This window comes from Apiospora kogelbergensis, assembly GCF_038363985.1.
Source record: "Apiospora kogelbergensis strain CBS 113332 chromosome Unknown utg000001l_segment0_segment0, whole genome shotgun sequence".
NCBI classification, from domain to species: Eukaryota; Fungi; Ascomycota; class Sordariomycetes; order Amphisphaeriales; family Apiosporaceae; genus Apiospora; species Apiospora kogelbergensis.
The window spans coordinates 4480571-4496072 of NW_027117418.1; the positions used below are offsets into that span (position 1 = coordinate 4480571).

At 53.7% G+C, this 15502-nt stretch overlaps 6 protein-coding genes across 6 annotated transcripts; 1 reads left to right on the plus strand and 5 right to left on the minus strand.

Annotated features, from left to right (window-relative positions):
• Positions 1-121: 121 nt before the first annotated feature.
• On the minus strand, positions 122-1607 carry PG998_001419 (uncharacterized protein; the record flags this gene model as incomplete). Its single annotated transcript, XM_066868237.1, has 4 exons — positions 122-480; positions 539-1054; positions 1110-1326; positions 1461-1607. 4 exons carry the CDS (start codon positions 1605-1607, stop codon positions 122-124), a joined length of 1239 nt encoding a protein of 412 aa, XP_066736652.1.
• A 1032-nt stretch (positions 1608-2639) lies between these two features.
• Positions 2640-3295, minus strand: PG998_001420 (uncharacterized protein; the record flags this gene model as incomplete). The annotated part of the gene is made up of 4 exons (XM_066868238.1): positions 2640-2808; positions 2858-2943; positions 3033-3159; positions 3273-3295. The coding sequence occupies 4 exons, from the start codon at positions 3293-3295 to the stop codon at positions 2640-2642; spliced, it is 405 nt and encodes a 134-aa protein (XP_066736653.1).
• A 2826-nt stretch (positions 3296-6121) lies between these two features.
• PG998_001421 (uncharacterized protein) lies at positions 6122-7918 on the minus strand (the record flags this gene model as incomplete). Its single annotated transcript, XM_066868239.1, has 1 exon — positions 6122-7918. One exon carries the CDS (start codon positions 7916-7918, stop codon positions 6122-6124), a length of 1797 nt encoding a protein of 598 aa, XP_066736654.1.
• Positions 7919-8489: 571 nt separating this feature from the next.
• PG998_001422 (MBOAT family protein) lies at positions 8490-10170 on the minus strand (the record flags this gene model as incomplete). Its single annotated transcript, XM_066868240.1, has 4 exons — positions 8490-8704; positions 8759-9770; positions 9824-9864; positions 9915-10170. Coding segments are annotated over 4 exons (1524 nt in total), but the record flags the coding sequence as incomplete, so codon positions are not given.
• Positions 10171-11811: 1641 nt separating this feature from the next.
• PG998_001423 (WD domain-containing protein) lies at positions 11812-13591 on the plus strand (the record flags this gene model as incomplete). The annotated part of the gene is made up of 2 exons (XM_066868241.1): positions 11812-12006; positions 12065-13591. 2 exons carry the CDS (start codon positions 11812-11814, stop codon positions 13589-13591), a joined length of 1722 nt encoding a protein of 573 aa, XP_066736656.1.
• Positions 13592-14350: 759 nt separating this feature from the next.
• On the minus strand, positions 14351-15412 carry PG998_001424 (uncharacterized protein; the record flags this gene model as incomplete). Its single annotated transcript, XM_066868242.1, has 1 exon — positions 14351-15412. The coding sequence occupies one exon, from the start codon at positions 15410-15412 to the stop codon at positions 14351-14353; it is 1062 nt and encodes a 353-aa protein (XP_066736657.1).
• Between the last annotated feature and the right edge of the window lie 90 nt (positions 15413-15502).

The window sequence follows — 15502 nt, forward strand, 5'->3', positions numbered from 1 at the left end:
TTGGCCCTGCTACAGCTCCCTGGTTCTTCCATACCAAAGCGGCTGGCGCAAGGCACGGAAATCCCTTGAACAGGCTTGGTTGTTGGGGGCCCATCTCCATCTTCCTCAAGCGTTTCTATTGCTATCGCATATTGCTGGTGTCGAACGAGAATTGGGTCGGGAATTGCATGGAAGCGCTTAGTCCGAATGGGTCCCAGTCGAGAGCTGGGTCTAGCAATTGCGTCATGCTTGGGTAGCCTTGCCCCTGGCTATGGCCAGGTTGCTGCTCCCCTTGCGGCATAGCTTGCTGTGCTGATGCTCCGCCTGCCACCGATTGCATAGGCATACCGTGCTGCTGTGGTGGTTGGTGGTGGTGAGGCTGGTGGCCCTGGTGCGCTTGTGGCTGTTGCCCGCCGGCGTACTGGGTTGGGTAAGGGCCTGGGCCAGGCGCATCCGGTTCGACCTCGTCAATCATATCGTTTGGTGCATCATACTCCTGCTCTGTATAACGGAATTAGTCTAGGACGCCAAAGCCCTATCGAATAGGTAGTGAGAACACGGGTCAGCTTGCCTAGTTGTTCGATGTGGTTTTGGAAAGATGGCGTTGGGTAGAACGGGGCTGTCCGCGCAGTGGGGTTTGCGCCACCACTTGCGCCCGCTTGAAGCATTTGCTGGCGAGCAGCAGCTGCAGCCATTGGGCCCTGCATTGGAGGCAACGGCGGTCGCATCGGCTGGGGTAGTGTTGATCGTACGCCTGGCTGGTCAGTGGTTGTTGGTGATGTGACAGGCTGGCCGAAATTTGGATTTGGATTCGTAGGGGAAACCGCGTGCGATGGCGGCGTAGGCCTAGTCTTTGGGGAAGATGTTGCTTGGATCCCATGAATTGGCGGGGGCAAAGAAGCCGTCACGGCCTCAATCTTGGGTGCGATGCTGGAGGCGGACCTTCGTGAATGGTGGTGCCTGTTGAACATGGTACGCTGAATAGGGGGAGGCTGGACCATACTCGGCGCCATGTGTGTGGGACCCAGATTCGGGCTGCCTGTCTTGGCTCGAAGTTCGGCTTGAACATCGATACCTATGTCGATTTAGTTGGTGTTGCGAAAATGGGGTCATCAAATTTAGTAAACTACCTTTCTCCAAGAGAATTCTCTCAAGCAATGAATTCTTATATCGTAACATCAAGCACTCATCGGCGGCACTGCGATGTGCAGTTTGGAGGTTGGTTAAGTTACCCTCGTGCACTCGAATGGTCTCCTCAAGCTGTTTGATGTACTCTGTCCGCCGTTCACGGAAAGCAGCTTGCGCTTGGCGATTCCTCTGCTTCCTCTCCTCGGAAGTAGCGTAAATCTAGCAACGACATGTTAATAAGACGCGACTTCAGGGCAGCAGCCTTCAACAACTAACCCAATTGGTCTACTGAGAGAACAAGTGGTCATTGGTTTAAGGCAGTATGAAGATTGAGTAAGGCGAGATGAACTTACGGGTTTGCGCCCACCCTTTCGCTTGGCCGGCTGATTCTCCGAAGGGATGGAGGGACCAGCTTCATTCTCCGGAGTTGACACGGGGGATTCATCCTCCGAGTTCTCCTTGGAAGGGTCTTTCTTATCAATCGACATGTTGTCGGACATGTCAATTTCCGACTTTAGGAGACGATTGCCGGTTCAGTCGGCAAACGCCTCTCATAAGCAAGGTAAGAAAGCAACGATGATGCGAAGATATGTGGGATGCCGACGTTGGGCTTGAGTGAGTTGAGTGGGTTTCCTTGTTCGGGCAGAACTCTGTGTAAGTGAGGTGTACTAGGTAGGTATCGAGGCAAACCACCAAAATAGAACACGACCACCGGTGACGGCGAGACACACCAGAAATGTCCGAATCCAGGGTTTCTTTTCGGCACTGAAGCGCGTGTATGCAACGCTAATCAATACATAATCTGGGGAAGCTGGGGTCCAACAGCTCGGGAAGGGGAATCTCAGTCGAGACTCAGAAGTGATCCAAGCGGTCCCGGGGGGAAGTAGAGACTCAGATTAGGTTGAGTGTGAAGATACTCAGAGATAAGGGTGGTGGTCGATGTGGTGACAAGCGGTATGGTGTCAAGAATAAACAGGCGAACGGGTTCTTATGTAATGGTTTGTAACAAAATTGGGAGGAGGCTTTGAGGTTCCCGGTGAGCCAGTAACAGAGAAGGATCCGGTATAGAGAGGAGAGTGGGAGCAGTATGTGGAAGATGCTATATGGTGTATAGAGAACTCTTGGAGTTTCTGCCCTCTGGATTCGGTCCCAATACTGCAGGCAGGTAATGGATTTGATGTATGGTCCTGAGAGCTTGCGGGTTTCAAGGTCTTTCGGCTGCAAGGACAACCACAAAACTTTTCCAGTGCTTGGCTTGGGAGGTTGCTTAGGTAGAAGATCAAAGAGATCCGCTTGATGTTGCGCCGGCAAAACTGCAGGCCAGGTGTGTAGACTAATATGGGGATTGTATTGTGGCGTATACGCAGGCGTACCGGTACTTGAGGCAGCGGGCGGGCGGGCTGCTGGGCGGGTGGGACGGAATAGTAGGAATCGTTCGATAGGATGCCCTGGGCCAAGCAAATAAAACCACTACAAGCGCTGCACTACGGTCTCCAAATTGGACCTGACCCACTTGCCAGTCGGGTTGGTTTTTATCCTCGTCGTCTGGGGGGGTGAAGGGTGCCTGTACTGCCTGGGATATTGGAATGCTGCTGGATCAAGCGAGTAGCAGCAGACCACCTGTGCTCAATGGAGAATATACGTAGAGTCTGCACTCCAGCAGTGGGATTGGCCGACGAGGTCGTGTTCAAGGGACGGACCCTACATACTGTACATGTGCATGTATATTAGTATGTATGTATGTACATACACTGGACTGGCTTTAGTGGGGTCAGCAGGCAGGACGCGTTCTGGGACGCATTCTGGGACGCACCCAGCACTCGGATACTGGAGACCCTGTCCACATATGTGTAGGAGCACGCGGACGCAACAAACGCGGTGAATGAAAGGTATCGAATCGGGGTTTGGTAAAACAAGAGACGAACCTCCAAGTGCACTGCCAAGAACAGGAACTCCTCGACGGCAACAGCAACAACTGCGGGCTTCTTCAAACGGTTGTGGAGTGTGGGTAGGCCGCCATGTCGTGTACGGTTGAAATTTCGAGGGTTGGGTCTGGGGTCGAGTTATTTTAGAGTAATGGAAATCCAAAATACAAGGAACCAAAACTTAACCCACATGGCCGTAGCAGTTTAACAACTACCACCTCCTCCCCTACGTGTCCGTACCTGGATTCAGCCCTGCCTTTCATAAAAGCAGACATACATATACATACATACGTGGACGGAGTACCCAGCCTTTGTGTGTGTTCTGGAGTCGCCTGGATGCAACTGCACCAGGCACGCTTTTCCCAATGCGGGCAAAATCGCATCAATGTCACCTAACACATTGGGCTTCCGTCATCTCAGCCTTGTTGGTCGATCACGAAGTGGGTGTAGAGACAGTCGGTACTCGTAAGGCGGCGACTCCCGCTCGCTATCCGGCTCCGGAGACCGTGAAGTACAGAAAATATATATATCCTCGAAAACTCTAGATTGGAAGACCACTCGATCCCTAGCTGTAACCATCCGACCAGACCACCATTCCCGGACCCAACCAGTGATATATACACGGGCTCTAGGCTTGATGTTAGTGATTGGCCTGAAGACGTAGCCAGGTAAGCCTGCTTTTGCTAGACGGTTCAGGCGAGGAGTCTCGAGCCTCATATTAGTGGACCACGTTGATGTATAGGACGAGGCAAAGGATTAGCAAAGATCATATAAAGGCAACAACAACATTATCACAGCCCGGACCGGGTGCTGTGCAGCACCATCGAGGCCATCATTGGCCAGTTCAATGGCTCAGGGCACGGCGCACGCCGGCGATATTGGGCAGCATGAGCCGACGAGCTATATCCTTTCCCACAGGATGAAACGGAAAACGTTCACCTGAGGCGTTGTGATGTGATTGATTACCGTGAATCTGGGGTAAAGTCGGAGTCTCCGGCGCCAAGACATATAGGGAATCATGGCAAGGCGCCGAAAGCGGCTTCCACCTCCAGTCAGACTCCCTGGCAGCACACCCCAAGATCCTGCAGCATGACCCCCCCTGTAACGCTGTCGCTGCAACAGAATTTTTCGTGATCAGCTGGTCTCGGTTCCCTAGGGCTGGGAAAGGATCGAGTACTATGTAGATCGAGGTGGCTACCCCTCTTTGCAGACTTTCCCTTGTCGACACACCTACGCTCGAACCGCCTTGTACATGACCGTCAAGTACAGTGGCTCTACCCTCATGCAAACCCTCCGCCCTGCTTGTTATCCATGGTGGCAGACCTGAAGCAACTATTATGGGCGGATTGGAGCCATCGGCATGACCCCCCCCCTCGCAGCGTCGATACAGATGCCGTCGGGGCCTTTAGCGGCCAGCGTGCTTCCAATCCTTCAAATAACGGCTGGCTAGGCGCTCGTGACTACCATGCACCATGGTGTAAAGGATCGCCTAGTGGCTTGCGTCCCGGGGGGCAGATTCAAGGCCAGTGAGACGGAATGGTGACATTCGTGGTGTGCAGCCAAGGATCGTGGCAGATTCGAATCTAATATCTCCTCGGAGCTCTGCAAAAACCAAAGGCCCACCAAAACACCATCAATGCACCTTGCGAACCAATCAGCTGATGTCTTGAACGGCTCCTACCGTTTTAGACACTCTGACACTGCAGCTTAGGAGTGCAATGCGGATCCTTTCCCGTTCACCGACCGACCGGCTTGGAGATGCTACTCGGTATCGGGTGTCCATGGCAACATGCCCGCCGATGCTTCGGCAGCAGTACATAGGCAGGTAGAGGCGGCGGCTTTCGCCATGCAGCCCATCGTTGACTGAAGCTACAACGAAGCATGAAGGATGATACGTGGACGACTCTGGCAGCCACATTACATTGTGTGCATCATCCATATGACTATCTCCAATCGGTTGACCGATTGCATCCGAAGCACACATTGGAGAAGCCGTGTTGCGCACGTGAGGCCGGTGAAGGTGCCAGAAATATCTTATTGTCCTGCACGTTACACAATGACGTTGAACTTGTCGACAGCTCATGATGTGATCCATGCACACCCACCAACCACCACGCTTGGAGGCGCTTGTCGAATGTTTCTAGCGCCATTCCAGAAGCGTGGCTTTTCGCAAGGGTGCTGCGTCACTCTGCTGACGACCTGTGAGGTTGATTGCCTAATCGGGCGACGTGCTCAACCCAATAACAACCAGGAAACCATGCCAGCAGCCCAGCCACCACATGGCTGTCTCTCCAACACCACCATCAGGGCATCCCCGAGGCCTAATCCCTCTTTCGTCCATGTTAACCGTCTGGGCCAGACCAGGGAGAGAAAAGTGATCTGCGTGAGATGCGCATTGTACCTGGCATTAGAACGCCACCTAAATGCGAGATATGTCAGACACTGGGCTACGCCGTGATAGGGTCGTACCGGAGATGGCCGTTATCAGCTTTCAAGTCAAGATGGATGTCTCAATGAAAACACTATTTGCAGTACCTCGAGCACGACCACCGTGAAGTTTCTGCTACCAGTACACCGGGCGCCTCCTTACACTACCAAAGTCGCTGTGGTTATCTCTCTCCTGGAGATATCTCAGCGACTTATCATGGCAGCAAGTCATACCTATGTAGGCCTTTGAACAAGGGTCTGATAAGATCGTTGCTACACCGAACCCCCACGCTGCTAACAAACACACTCCAGGAGCTGCTTCATAATCGCCACGCGTCATGGGTTGGACTTCCTATTGTAGCTCTGTGGACAGCATTCCCCGTCTTGATTTGGTTTCCCCTTCGGACTGATACGCAACCGAGTACTATCCACCATCTCCTGCTATCTTCGTCGGAACGCCCCAGAGCACAATCCTGGGATGGGGCTATCGATATCTTACAGCTGAGAGCCAACTAATGGCTAGCTAGCTAGACCGGTAGGATCATAGTACTCCGTAGTTACCAAAGCCGTGTGGGTACGACAGAAAACAACACCAAATTCGGGCAACGAGGATTGAGAGTAGTGTGACTTGTATGACTATTAGTAATTATACCCTGCGATGTCTACCCCTCAGACCTAGCCCTTATTCCGCGTCCCAAATCGATGGCTAGAGTTGCCGCCAGTAAAATAGCATTGAAGACCGCCATCATGTAGAACGGCGCACCTGTGCTTGTTACGTCGAATAGATACCCGCCCAATTTGGTGAGCAACAAGATTGCGGCACCGCCGCATAGCGAGTATACACCAGCTATTGACCCCTTCAGCTGCACCCTGGAGGTAACCAGCTCCTCCTCTGGGACAGTCCCGTTTGAGCTCTCTAGAAGGGGTGCGTTCTCGTCCGTTGCCTGCGGCTGTGAGGCTTGCGGTCTTATCACGTCGGTTTTAAGCACACCGCGGCCCAGCGAGCCGAGGCTGGAAACGATGGCCCCGATTTGACTGATGCCGAGGAGTGATACGACCAGAAAGACATAACCTCTTCCGCCACGCCCGTCAACATCCTTGAACTCGGGGCTCTGGAGCGTGGGAAAAACCGAGTAACCGACGACGCCGCACAGCGTAGCGACAGTAACCGGCGCATTTACACCACGCCAGCGCCTCGAGCTGAGATATCCAAAGACAGGAGCACACAACAGCGCCACAAATTGGGCCACACCAGTCAGAATGGAGGCCAGGACATAGGCGGCCCGGCACTCTTTCTTGAGCTCGGGCGACGGGTCATGGGGCGAACCCTGGCAAAATCCGTTGTCGATAAAAAAGGTGTTGACGTACAGGGGGATGAACAGACTGATGGCAACAGTGCTGGCTCGGGCCACGAAACCGCCCAGGTAGCCAAGGGCAATGTGCGGGTCGGTAAAACCAAGTCCAATCGACGCCAGCAGAAGACGATGATACGGCAGAGGCTTATGAAGTTTGTTCCCGTGAGCCTCCGAACCATGCGCCCCCTTTTTACGCAATCCAAGGAGCATTCGCCAACCTTTACCTTCTTCGCCCTTCAGGCCCCGCAGTCCGACGAATACGAAGGCAGCAACAAGAAGCGACACGGTTGCCACTACATAGAAACTGTAGGTGACAGCATCGGCTAGAGTGACGCCCTCACGCTTTGAGAACTGGGCTGGCAGCGGGAGAAAGAAGACGAGAGACACTAGCGCGCCGCATCCAGTGAACAGACCTACGAGCCCTGCAAGGGCAGACGGCTTTCTGCCCGAGCCTTGCTCGCCACTCCCTGACGCCCGATCCTCCGACGCTGCCCTCGTAAAGGTTTCCGGCGTAATCGTGGCGTCGCTTTCGAAGCTCATGGCCACGCTGTCTCTCGGGTTCGGTCTAGCGAGTCTACCCGCCGCACCGGACCCCTCGGCCCCGGCGCTCGAGGAGGCGGCGTCAGTGGCATGATCGTCCGTCAGCACAGGCAGGATGGCCGTGACCATGGTGGCCGCGGCCGTGGCGCCGAGGGCGAACAGAATACGGGCGAGGACGAGACTGGGGTAGACGTCACGGGCCTGGACGAAGACGGCGAGGGCAAGGGCGATGACGGCGTAGCCCAAGACGGCGACCCAGCGCACGCCGAGGCGGTCGCTGGCGAGGCCCCAGACGGGGCAGGCGACAAGGGCGACGAGCTCGTCGACAAAGCCGAGGGTGCCGACGATGTCGCCGACGCCCTCTTTGAGGCCAATCAAGTCGGTGATGACAAAGGAAACGGCACTGTTGAGAAAGACGAGGAAGGAAATACTGAAGAGCGAGATGCCGAGCAGATAGGTGGTGGCTTGCAGCGGAGTTGTCGACGCGCTGAACGGAAGCAGACGCGCGATGCGCTGCAGCAGACGCCCAGGCCGCGGCTGGTCGTGGTGATCACTTGGGGCCATTGTGTTGGTGTTTTCCCTTGTCTCTCACCCTGTGCCCGTCAATTTCATGGTATGTTGTAGTTGATGTTTGCTTGTTTTGCTGTCTTTCGCTGTCGTACGAAGATCGGAGGGTTCCCAGCCAGGCGTCGTCATTGACGCCCGCTAGCCAATCGATCCACCTTAACCTTCTGTAGCTAGCCCCGATCCTACCTAACCATACAGACAGCAGGCTTGTCTCCGACTCTCCGGCCGCTCCAGACCATCCAAGTCCAACAAACTATGTACGCGATAATCTGCTTTCCCGCTATATGGACGAAGGCACGCGGACGAGGCATTGGCCACTTATCGAGACAACATTTGATAGTGTAGCGAATAACAGCTAAGTAGTCATCACTACATATGTATCATGGGATTTCTCTTTCTATTCTCCTATGCAAAAGTGTAAGCCCCAGGCGCCTTTTCCCATTCTTATTAGCTTTTATACTCATTATATATGGTCGGCCCAAACCCAAGACCATGGACTGTTCATGCCCCCTCTCCCCCTTGGGGTGTATGTATACAATGGGCTAGCCACTCTTCATGTTGAGCTACTCGAGGTCGCTACAACCATTTGCTTGCTGACACTGCCATACTTGGCTTGCCACGCATAGAAGTACATGAGGGCAGCAAATGGCTGCCCGAAGATAGTGAATGACACCCAGAAAATGCAGTTTCCAATTAGCTTCCACGTGGGGCCTTCTTTCTTGGCCAATGGCAGTGTTATAGTGATGAGTGGCAGCTGCAGCAGCATACCGAAAAATGCCACTCCTGAACATTGTGTTAGCGTGGCCGGATCTCAGGAGCATCGGAAACGTTACTTACCAATGATGTTGTGCGTTGGCACTCCCACAGCCAGCTCATGCAGGATGGCGGATATGAAAAATACCACCACACTAGAGGTGAAGAAGCTGTATCCACGTCCTACTAGAGGAGAAAAGACGTGGCGTTTCATGAAGTGCGAGACAGGCTTGTTCCACATGCGCCAGTACTCGCCCAAGCTGCCGGCATTCCACCAGTCGTCGTAGAATGACCGATCGCCAAAGCGTGTGACCTCGGCCAAGGCATTCAAGGTGGATTGGAACAAGGCAAAGAACCCCGCTAGCCAGATGACCAAAGAAATCGTAGAAAGCTTCAAGAGCCTCTCCAGGATCGAGACAAAATTCAACGAGTTGATCTTGTCATACGAGTTCCTCAACACTGGCGCGGCATACTGCGCGCTACAGAACCAGATAAAGACACTCAGACAGACCGCCTCTCCTACTCTCTTAATGACGAAGAGCCATCTGATCTTCTCCGTACGTGGGTAGACGGGCTGGTATACGAGCGTTGGCGCCCACCAGAAGTAAGCCAGGTTGGACATGGTGATGTTCTCAGGATACGGGCACTTGTCATATATTTCGGGCAGGGAAGCCAGCTCGCCCCGGATAGGGTGCAGGTAAGCGTGCCGCAAGTCTCTGTTGGTGAGCGCATATGAGGCCGTCTTCAGCCAAACCACGATGGCGTGTAACTCGGTGAGGGTCCCAATCAGCGGATGGTGGATGTAGCTGTAGACCACGAAACTAGTGACGCTGAGGGCGAGAGTGGCATTGATGCCGTGGGCCCAACGGATTTGCTTCCACATCGACTTGAAAACCTGCTGCTGATCAACGGTCGGGCTTGACGACCTGCCACGACTGATAGCAAGTGCACGGGAAGCCTTGGCTTGTTGCGCCGCGTACAATTCGATTGAGTGAGCAACCCATAGAAAGCACGGGATAAGAAAGTACAGGGCAAGTCCAAGAACCAAATCCTGTCGCCTGAAATCATGACACGTCAAGCACACCAGATTGCCGTACTACAATATGTGAGGACGAGCGGACAGCAGTTATGTGAAGTTTAGTGACCTACCTTCTGAAGGTTTTCGATAATGAGGCGCACATTTCCCACAACTGTAAATCGTGAGTATGTTGAGCAAACTGTAGAGGGAGTTGACACATACCCAACACTATCACCATTAAATTTCGGAATCCGACGAAACTTGGCGAAGCAGCAGAATCGTGACTAAGCGTCGAAGGGCGAACCGTTGAGTGTATCGCCGCAACGTGCCGGTATTTCTTGATGAATGTCTTCCTTTCTGACGTAGTTTCGCCTGAGCTGGCCTCGTTCTTGACAGGCTCCGCGGTAGAATTGTCAGTTCTGCGCAGCGAGGCCGAAACAGCAGCCGTCTCCACGGCAGTTGTCGTTGCGGAATCCATAACGTATCAACGTTGAGTAATTGCCACACTCAATCGTCCGACCACATGAAGCGAAAACCGGCCAGAGGAAGGACTATTATAGGCAAACAGAATAGAACAGATAACGACAGCAGTTGGTTAGGCTCTTCGCAAAAGACGACCGTAAGTGGCGTCAAGAATCCCACCCGGCGCCCGAGGCACGCAATTGCAACCCTCAACGAGGGGGCGAGCCTTCCAACAAGGTTCGAGTCTAATAAGCTGGGTTTCGTTGGCTTGAGTTGCAATATGGAGAAATGAGCTATTTGCACGCGCTGCGTATAATTGCTACAGTCGAGTCGGAGTTGAGTTGGTAAAAGGCGTGAATACTAGATTAAGGAGATGACAAGGTTAGAAACGTCGAGATCACATCGCACAACAAAGCAAGGCCGAAAGTGCGTTGTGAGCCGAGTTATGAGAATTTATCCCATCCAATCCTGGGCAGAGGGGCGAGGACGTCAAGCATCAGGGGAAATACGTCAGTTGGCTAAGAAAACAGCCTGGAAGAAGCTGGTGGAGGGGAAGCTGCAGCTCGATGAAAACCATTGGTCAATTGACCTGGAATGCTATGCGGCAAGCTGCCCGATAATAACAACATGAGATGCAAGAGCGCCAAGGAGTCCTATTTTACTACAAATCAATCCATTTTAATTATCGCCATGCAAGGTGCATCGGAAAAGATAGGAGGAGTACGCTCTGCACTGCGCCCAAAGACCCTGGCGATTTAATCGTCCATTTTGAGGTTGCAACGGCAAGTGGGGCTGACATGTGCTGGTGGGAACGTGGAATTTCAACTCATCAATGGGTGGGCAGACCTGAGCTGCTCATCACTCGCCGCCAAACATTCATTGCCATGGCTTGTTGCTGAGGCTCGCCCGCCGTTTCCTCTCCTCTCCGATTTCCGATCTCCGAGCTGACTATTTCGGTGGAAATCATGGCGAAAATGAAGGGCTGCCTAGACGGAGAGGTTGAGTTTGAATGGAATGAAGGTCATTTCAGACGCCCGTAGTGTCTTCCAACTACGTGCTCCTCCCGTACTCGGTACGTCCGTAGATGTTTTGAGCAAATCCAACACTCAAGACAAACGTATCGGGTGATTAATTGCCTTCGTTGCCCATCGGATTTTGATATGCGATATGTACATTCCGCGCTTGCTCGGAATTGAAGTTATGTACTGTTCCTTACAACTGCGACAACCCCACATGCTCAAGCGGCTCGGCTGATGGATTCTCCGCTTTAGAAGAGCAAGCAACGGACTTGGGAGGTGGCCGGTGGATCTGGGCCTTGCCTAGGCAGCAGGTACAAGCCTCATGTTTGTTCGAAAGGAAATGGACCCCCAGCCATTGAGGCTCAAACCTGGGCAATTCAATCCATCCGGGGCAACATTGAACATCCAACAACATTGTGTCTTTCAGCCTCATCTAACATTTGTCATGCATTCCAACCCGACTTACTAGCATGACCTAATGACCATCTGACGAAAGTCCCTCGGATGCACAAGTGACGCGCTGTGCCACCATCTTTCATTCAGCAGGACACATTTTGAAGAACAAACCGCAATACACCATTCAATACATCGGTTGGCGCGCGCTTCGTTGCTTGTTGATGAGGTAAAATCTCATCACCATGTCCTACGATACGCGTGGGGACTACGGAGGAGGCGGAGGAGATGACGGAGGCCGGTTTGTACGAGCGCGCGGTCGACGGCCAGTCACCGACTATGGCGCCACCATGGCCCATTGGATGCGCAACCGCGACCCTCGGTACAAAGGATCTTTCAAAGGCGAAGCTGAGCGCCCAAGTGCCAGTTACATTGTCGATGTAAGTGATTGCCGAAAGCCACGACTTGCCCTGCACTCCGTTACTGATATACGTCTAGATGTTTCCTCCGTTGGCCCGGCTCACAAGCCCTGCGGACTCAGTGCCTGTCAAGCATCTGCACTCATCCCTCAATAAGATCAAGCATCCGGTCAATATCGTTCGCTGGACACCAGAAGGCCGCAGGTTGCTGACCGCATCAAGCAGTGGCGAATTTACCCTCTGGAACGGCACTGGCTTCAACTTCGAGACAATCATGCAAGCTCACGATGTTGCCATCCGTGCTATGGCCTATTCCCACAGTGATGATTGGTTAATATCAGCAGACCATGACGGTACCATTAAATACTGGCAACCCAATTTCAACAATGTCCAGGTAATTCATGGCCACCAAGACCCAATAAGAGATCTCGCCTTCAGCCCAAATGACGCCAAGTTTGTCACCGCGTCCGACGACTCGACGCTGAAAATCTTCGATTTCAGTGGAGGTGTTGCAGAGAATACATTGCAAGGCCATGGCTGGGATGCCAAGAGCTGTGATTGGCACCCAAACAAAGGAGTTATCGTATCTGGGTCCAAGGATCATCTAGTAAAACTCTGGGATCCCAGATCAGGACGCTGTCTTACTACCCTCCATGGACATAAAAACACCATCACGAAAACCTCATTTGAGCGAGTCCGGGGTAACTGTCTTGCCACATCAGCCCGGGATCAGACTGCCAGAGTCTTCGATCTAAGGATGATGCGTGATGTCTGTTTGCTCAAAGGACACGAGAAGGATATATCAACTCTGACCTGGCATCCCACACACCCGAACCTACTAAGTACCGGTGGCTCCGAGGGATCCCTTTTCCACTATATCCTGGATGAGCCCAATACGCCGGCCGGCCAACCTATCAGCATCAGCCCTTACGAAAGCTCCGATCCCTTGTCTGCGCCTTCGCAGACGATATACCCTGCACATAAGATACCTTATGCTCACGACTTCGCAATATGGTCGTTAGACTGGCACCCACTAGGCCACATACTTGCGTCTGGCTCCAACGACAGGATCACGAGATTTTGGTCTCGTGCTCGACCCGGTGAGACTGAAATTTTCCAAGACAGATATCACATAGGAGAGGCAGCCGCAGAGGCACAAGGAACATGGCATCGCCGAGACGGCCGTCGTCAACGTCAAGAAGAAGAAGAGCAGGAGATAGAAGACGAAGCCGAGGGCTTGGTGGACCAGAAGATGCCTATCAGGCAACTCGGAGGTGGCTTGCCTGGTCTACCTGGCTTGTCCCTACCGGTTGGCGGCATTCCTCCGCCGCCCCAGATCCCCGGTGTTGGATCCGCACCACCATCTTCGATTCCTCTCCCCTTCCCGTTACCGGATATGAATGGCGCCGCGCCGCCTCCGCCGCTACCAGGCATGGACCCTACCAACCCTGCAGATTTCGCTAAAATTGCGGAAATGATGCAGAAGGCAGGCGTCCCTCTTCCGCCACCTCCTGGCATGTTGCCACCTGGCTTTGCCCCCCAGCGAACTTCGTGCTACCTGCTGGATTCCCACCGCCCCCTGTTCCACCCGGGAATGCAGCAATAGAAGCAGCGAATGCAGCACGAAGGAGGGCTCCTCTGCCTAGTCAAGAAGACAGTCTTCGTGCAGAACAAACCAAGGGCAACTACACGAGGGTACGCTAGGCGCGCAGTCGCAGTCGCAGCCGTAGTCGAAAAACGCAGTAGTCCTCAAAGCACGTTATCGGGTTGTCCAGTGTAATAGGTAGTAGTCGTGGTTTGGAAACAACGAATCAATATAATATACCAGCTAGGTCTATTCGACTAGCAGATGCAATAGCAGATGAAATGTTCCGAACGCCATCTATTCCCTTGTAAATCTACTCTGGCGGAGGACATCGTTAGTATCGCCGGGATCTTGTGTCAAATGTTTGGTACAATGGGATCTGGAGTTGTAGGATGAAAATGATAAAATGTTATGTGTCTGATTTGCCGGAGATTATATGTTGGGAATCTGCTGTGCCACGCTATGCACTACTATACGTACATGATGCACCTTCTCTCTACTTCCCCTTCCCCTTCCCCTATCTAATGCCTTGGCTTGAACACTAGTATTCAAGGTGCCCCGACCTGAATACCCCATCGTTTCCTCGTGAAACCCCAGCCCAAACTTTAAAGCAGACGAAAGGGGAGGGGGATTCCCCATGCTGAACGCCCTACTTAACTTCCACGACTGGTGAAAAAATGCATAATACACGATTAGAGTTAAAGGTCTATTCCGCTTGTGACATGCGGGTGAATCCCTCTTCTGAATTTATGACTGTCTCCCTCCTCCTTGATTTCCAGTTCACCGTTTCGCAGAAGGCTTCGCGAAAGCCTTCTGGCGGTCAGCGTAGTCCTTGATGACGAGGGCGCAGGTCGTATCGGCGCAAAGGCGCTTGCGGCGTTGAACGGGCAGCTTAGCGGCGAACTCGAGGCCGCTCGCGCGCTCGACGGCCTCGACCGGGACCTCGAAGTCGGTAATGGGCTTCTCGTTGGGGATGGGGGCGTTGGGCAGGACGAAGGCGCCGATGGCGACGTTGCCGCCGACGGTCCCGTCCTCGGCGAAAATGACTTTGTAGAAGTGGGTGGGCACGGCGACGTTGGGTGGGTTGCCGATGACTTCGTACTTGACGTACCACTTGTTGTCGGCGGGGTCCTTCTTGGGCAGGTAGAGTGGGCCCGTCACGATGCGCACCGAGGGATACCGCACCGTAAGGCGCCGGCAGAAGTCCTCAAAGTGCGCCCAGTAGTCCCGGTTGAAGCCCTCGCCCACCTGCGGGCACATGTTGGTTAGGAAGAAGGTCTCGTCCATGGCCGTCTGGCTCCATTTGGCGTCGGCCGCAGGCACCTGGTGGCCTCGGTCGTAGCCCGACCGGTAGTAGTCCTTCAGCTTGGCGCGGAACTTGTCGGGCACGGCGTCGTCCTCGTGGAAGGTGCTGTGCTTGCGGTCGGCATCCTTGGCCGCGAGCGACGCCGGCGTGATGTGCTCGATGACCCAATGCGGGTTGCGCAGACGTCGGTCGAAGGAGGAGACGAGGGCGGCGCGCGTGGCGATATCAGCGACGGGGCCCGGGAAGCCGTACTCGAACAGGCCGGATGGGTCCACAGGCGCAAGGCCAAGTGTTGCGGGCGCCGAGGTGGACAGGCCGGTTTGGTGCGCATTAACGGGTTTGAAGATCTGGTTGGCGGGGATGGGCAGCGGTGCCGAGGCAGCGTTGGGCGACGTTACGGTTGTTGTGGTGGTAGATATTGTCTTGGTGTCGAGTTTACGATCAGATTGTGAGCGTAGCGAATACATTCCTGCGGTAAAGGCAGCGCCGGCTCCAGCACTGGCGGCGGCGATAACGGCAAGTGTAGTCTTGGACATCCTGACGACTCTAGACTGGCTCCCTACGGGAGCTCGTTGGCGGTATTGAGGTTTTATAGAAAAGAGGGAATTAAGGGACTTCACCGAAGT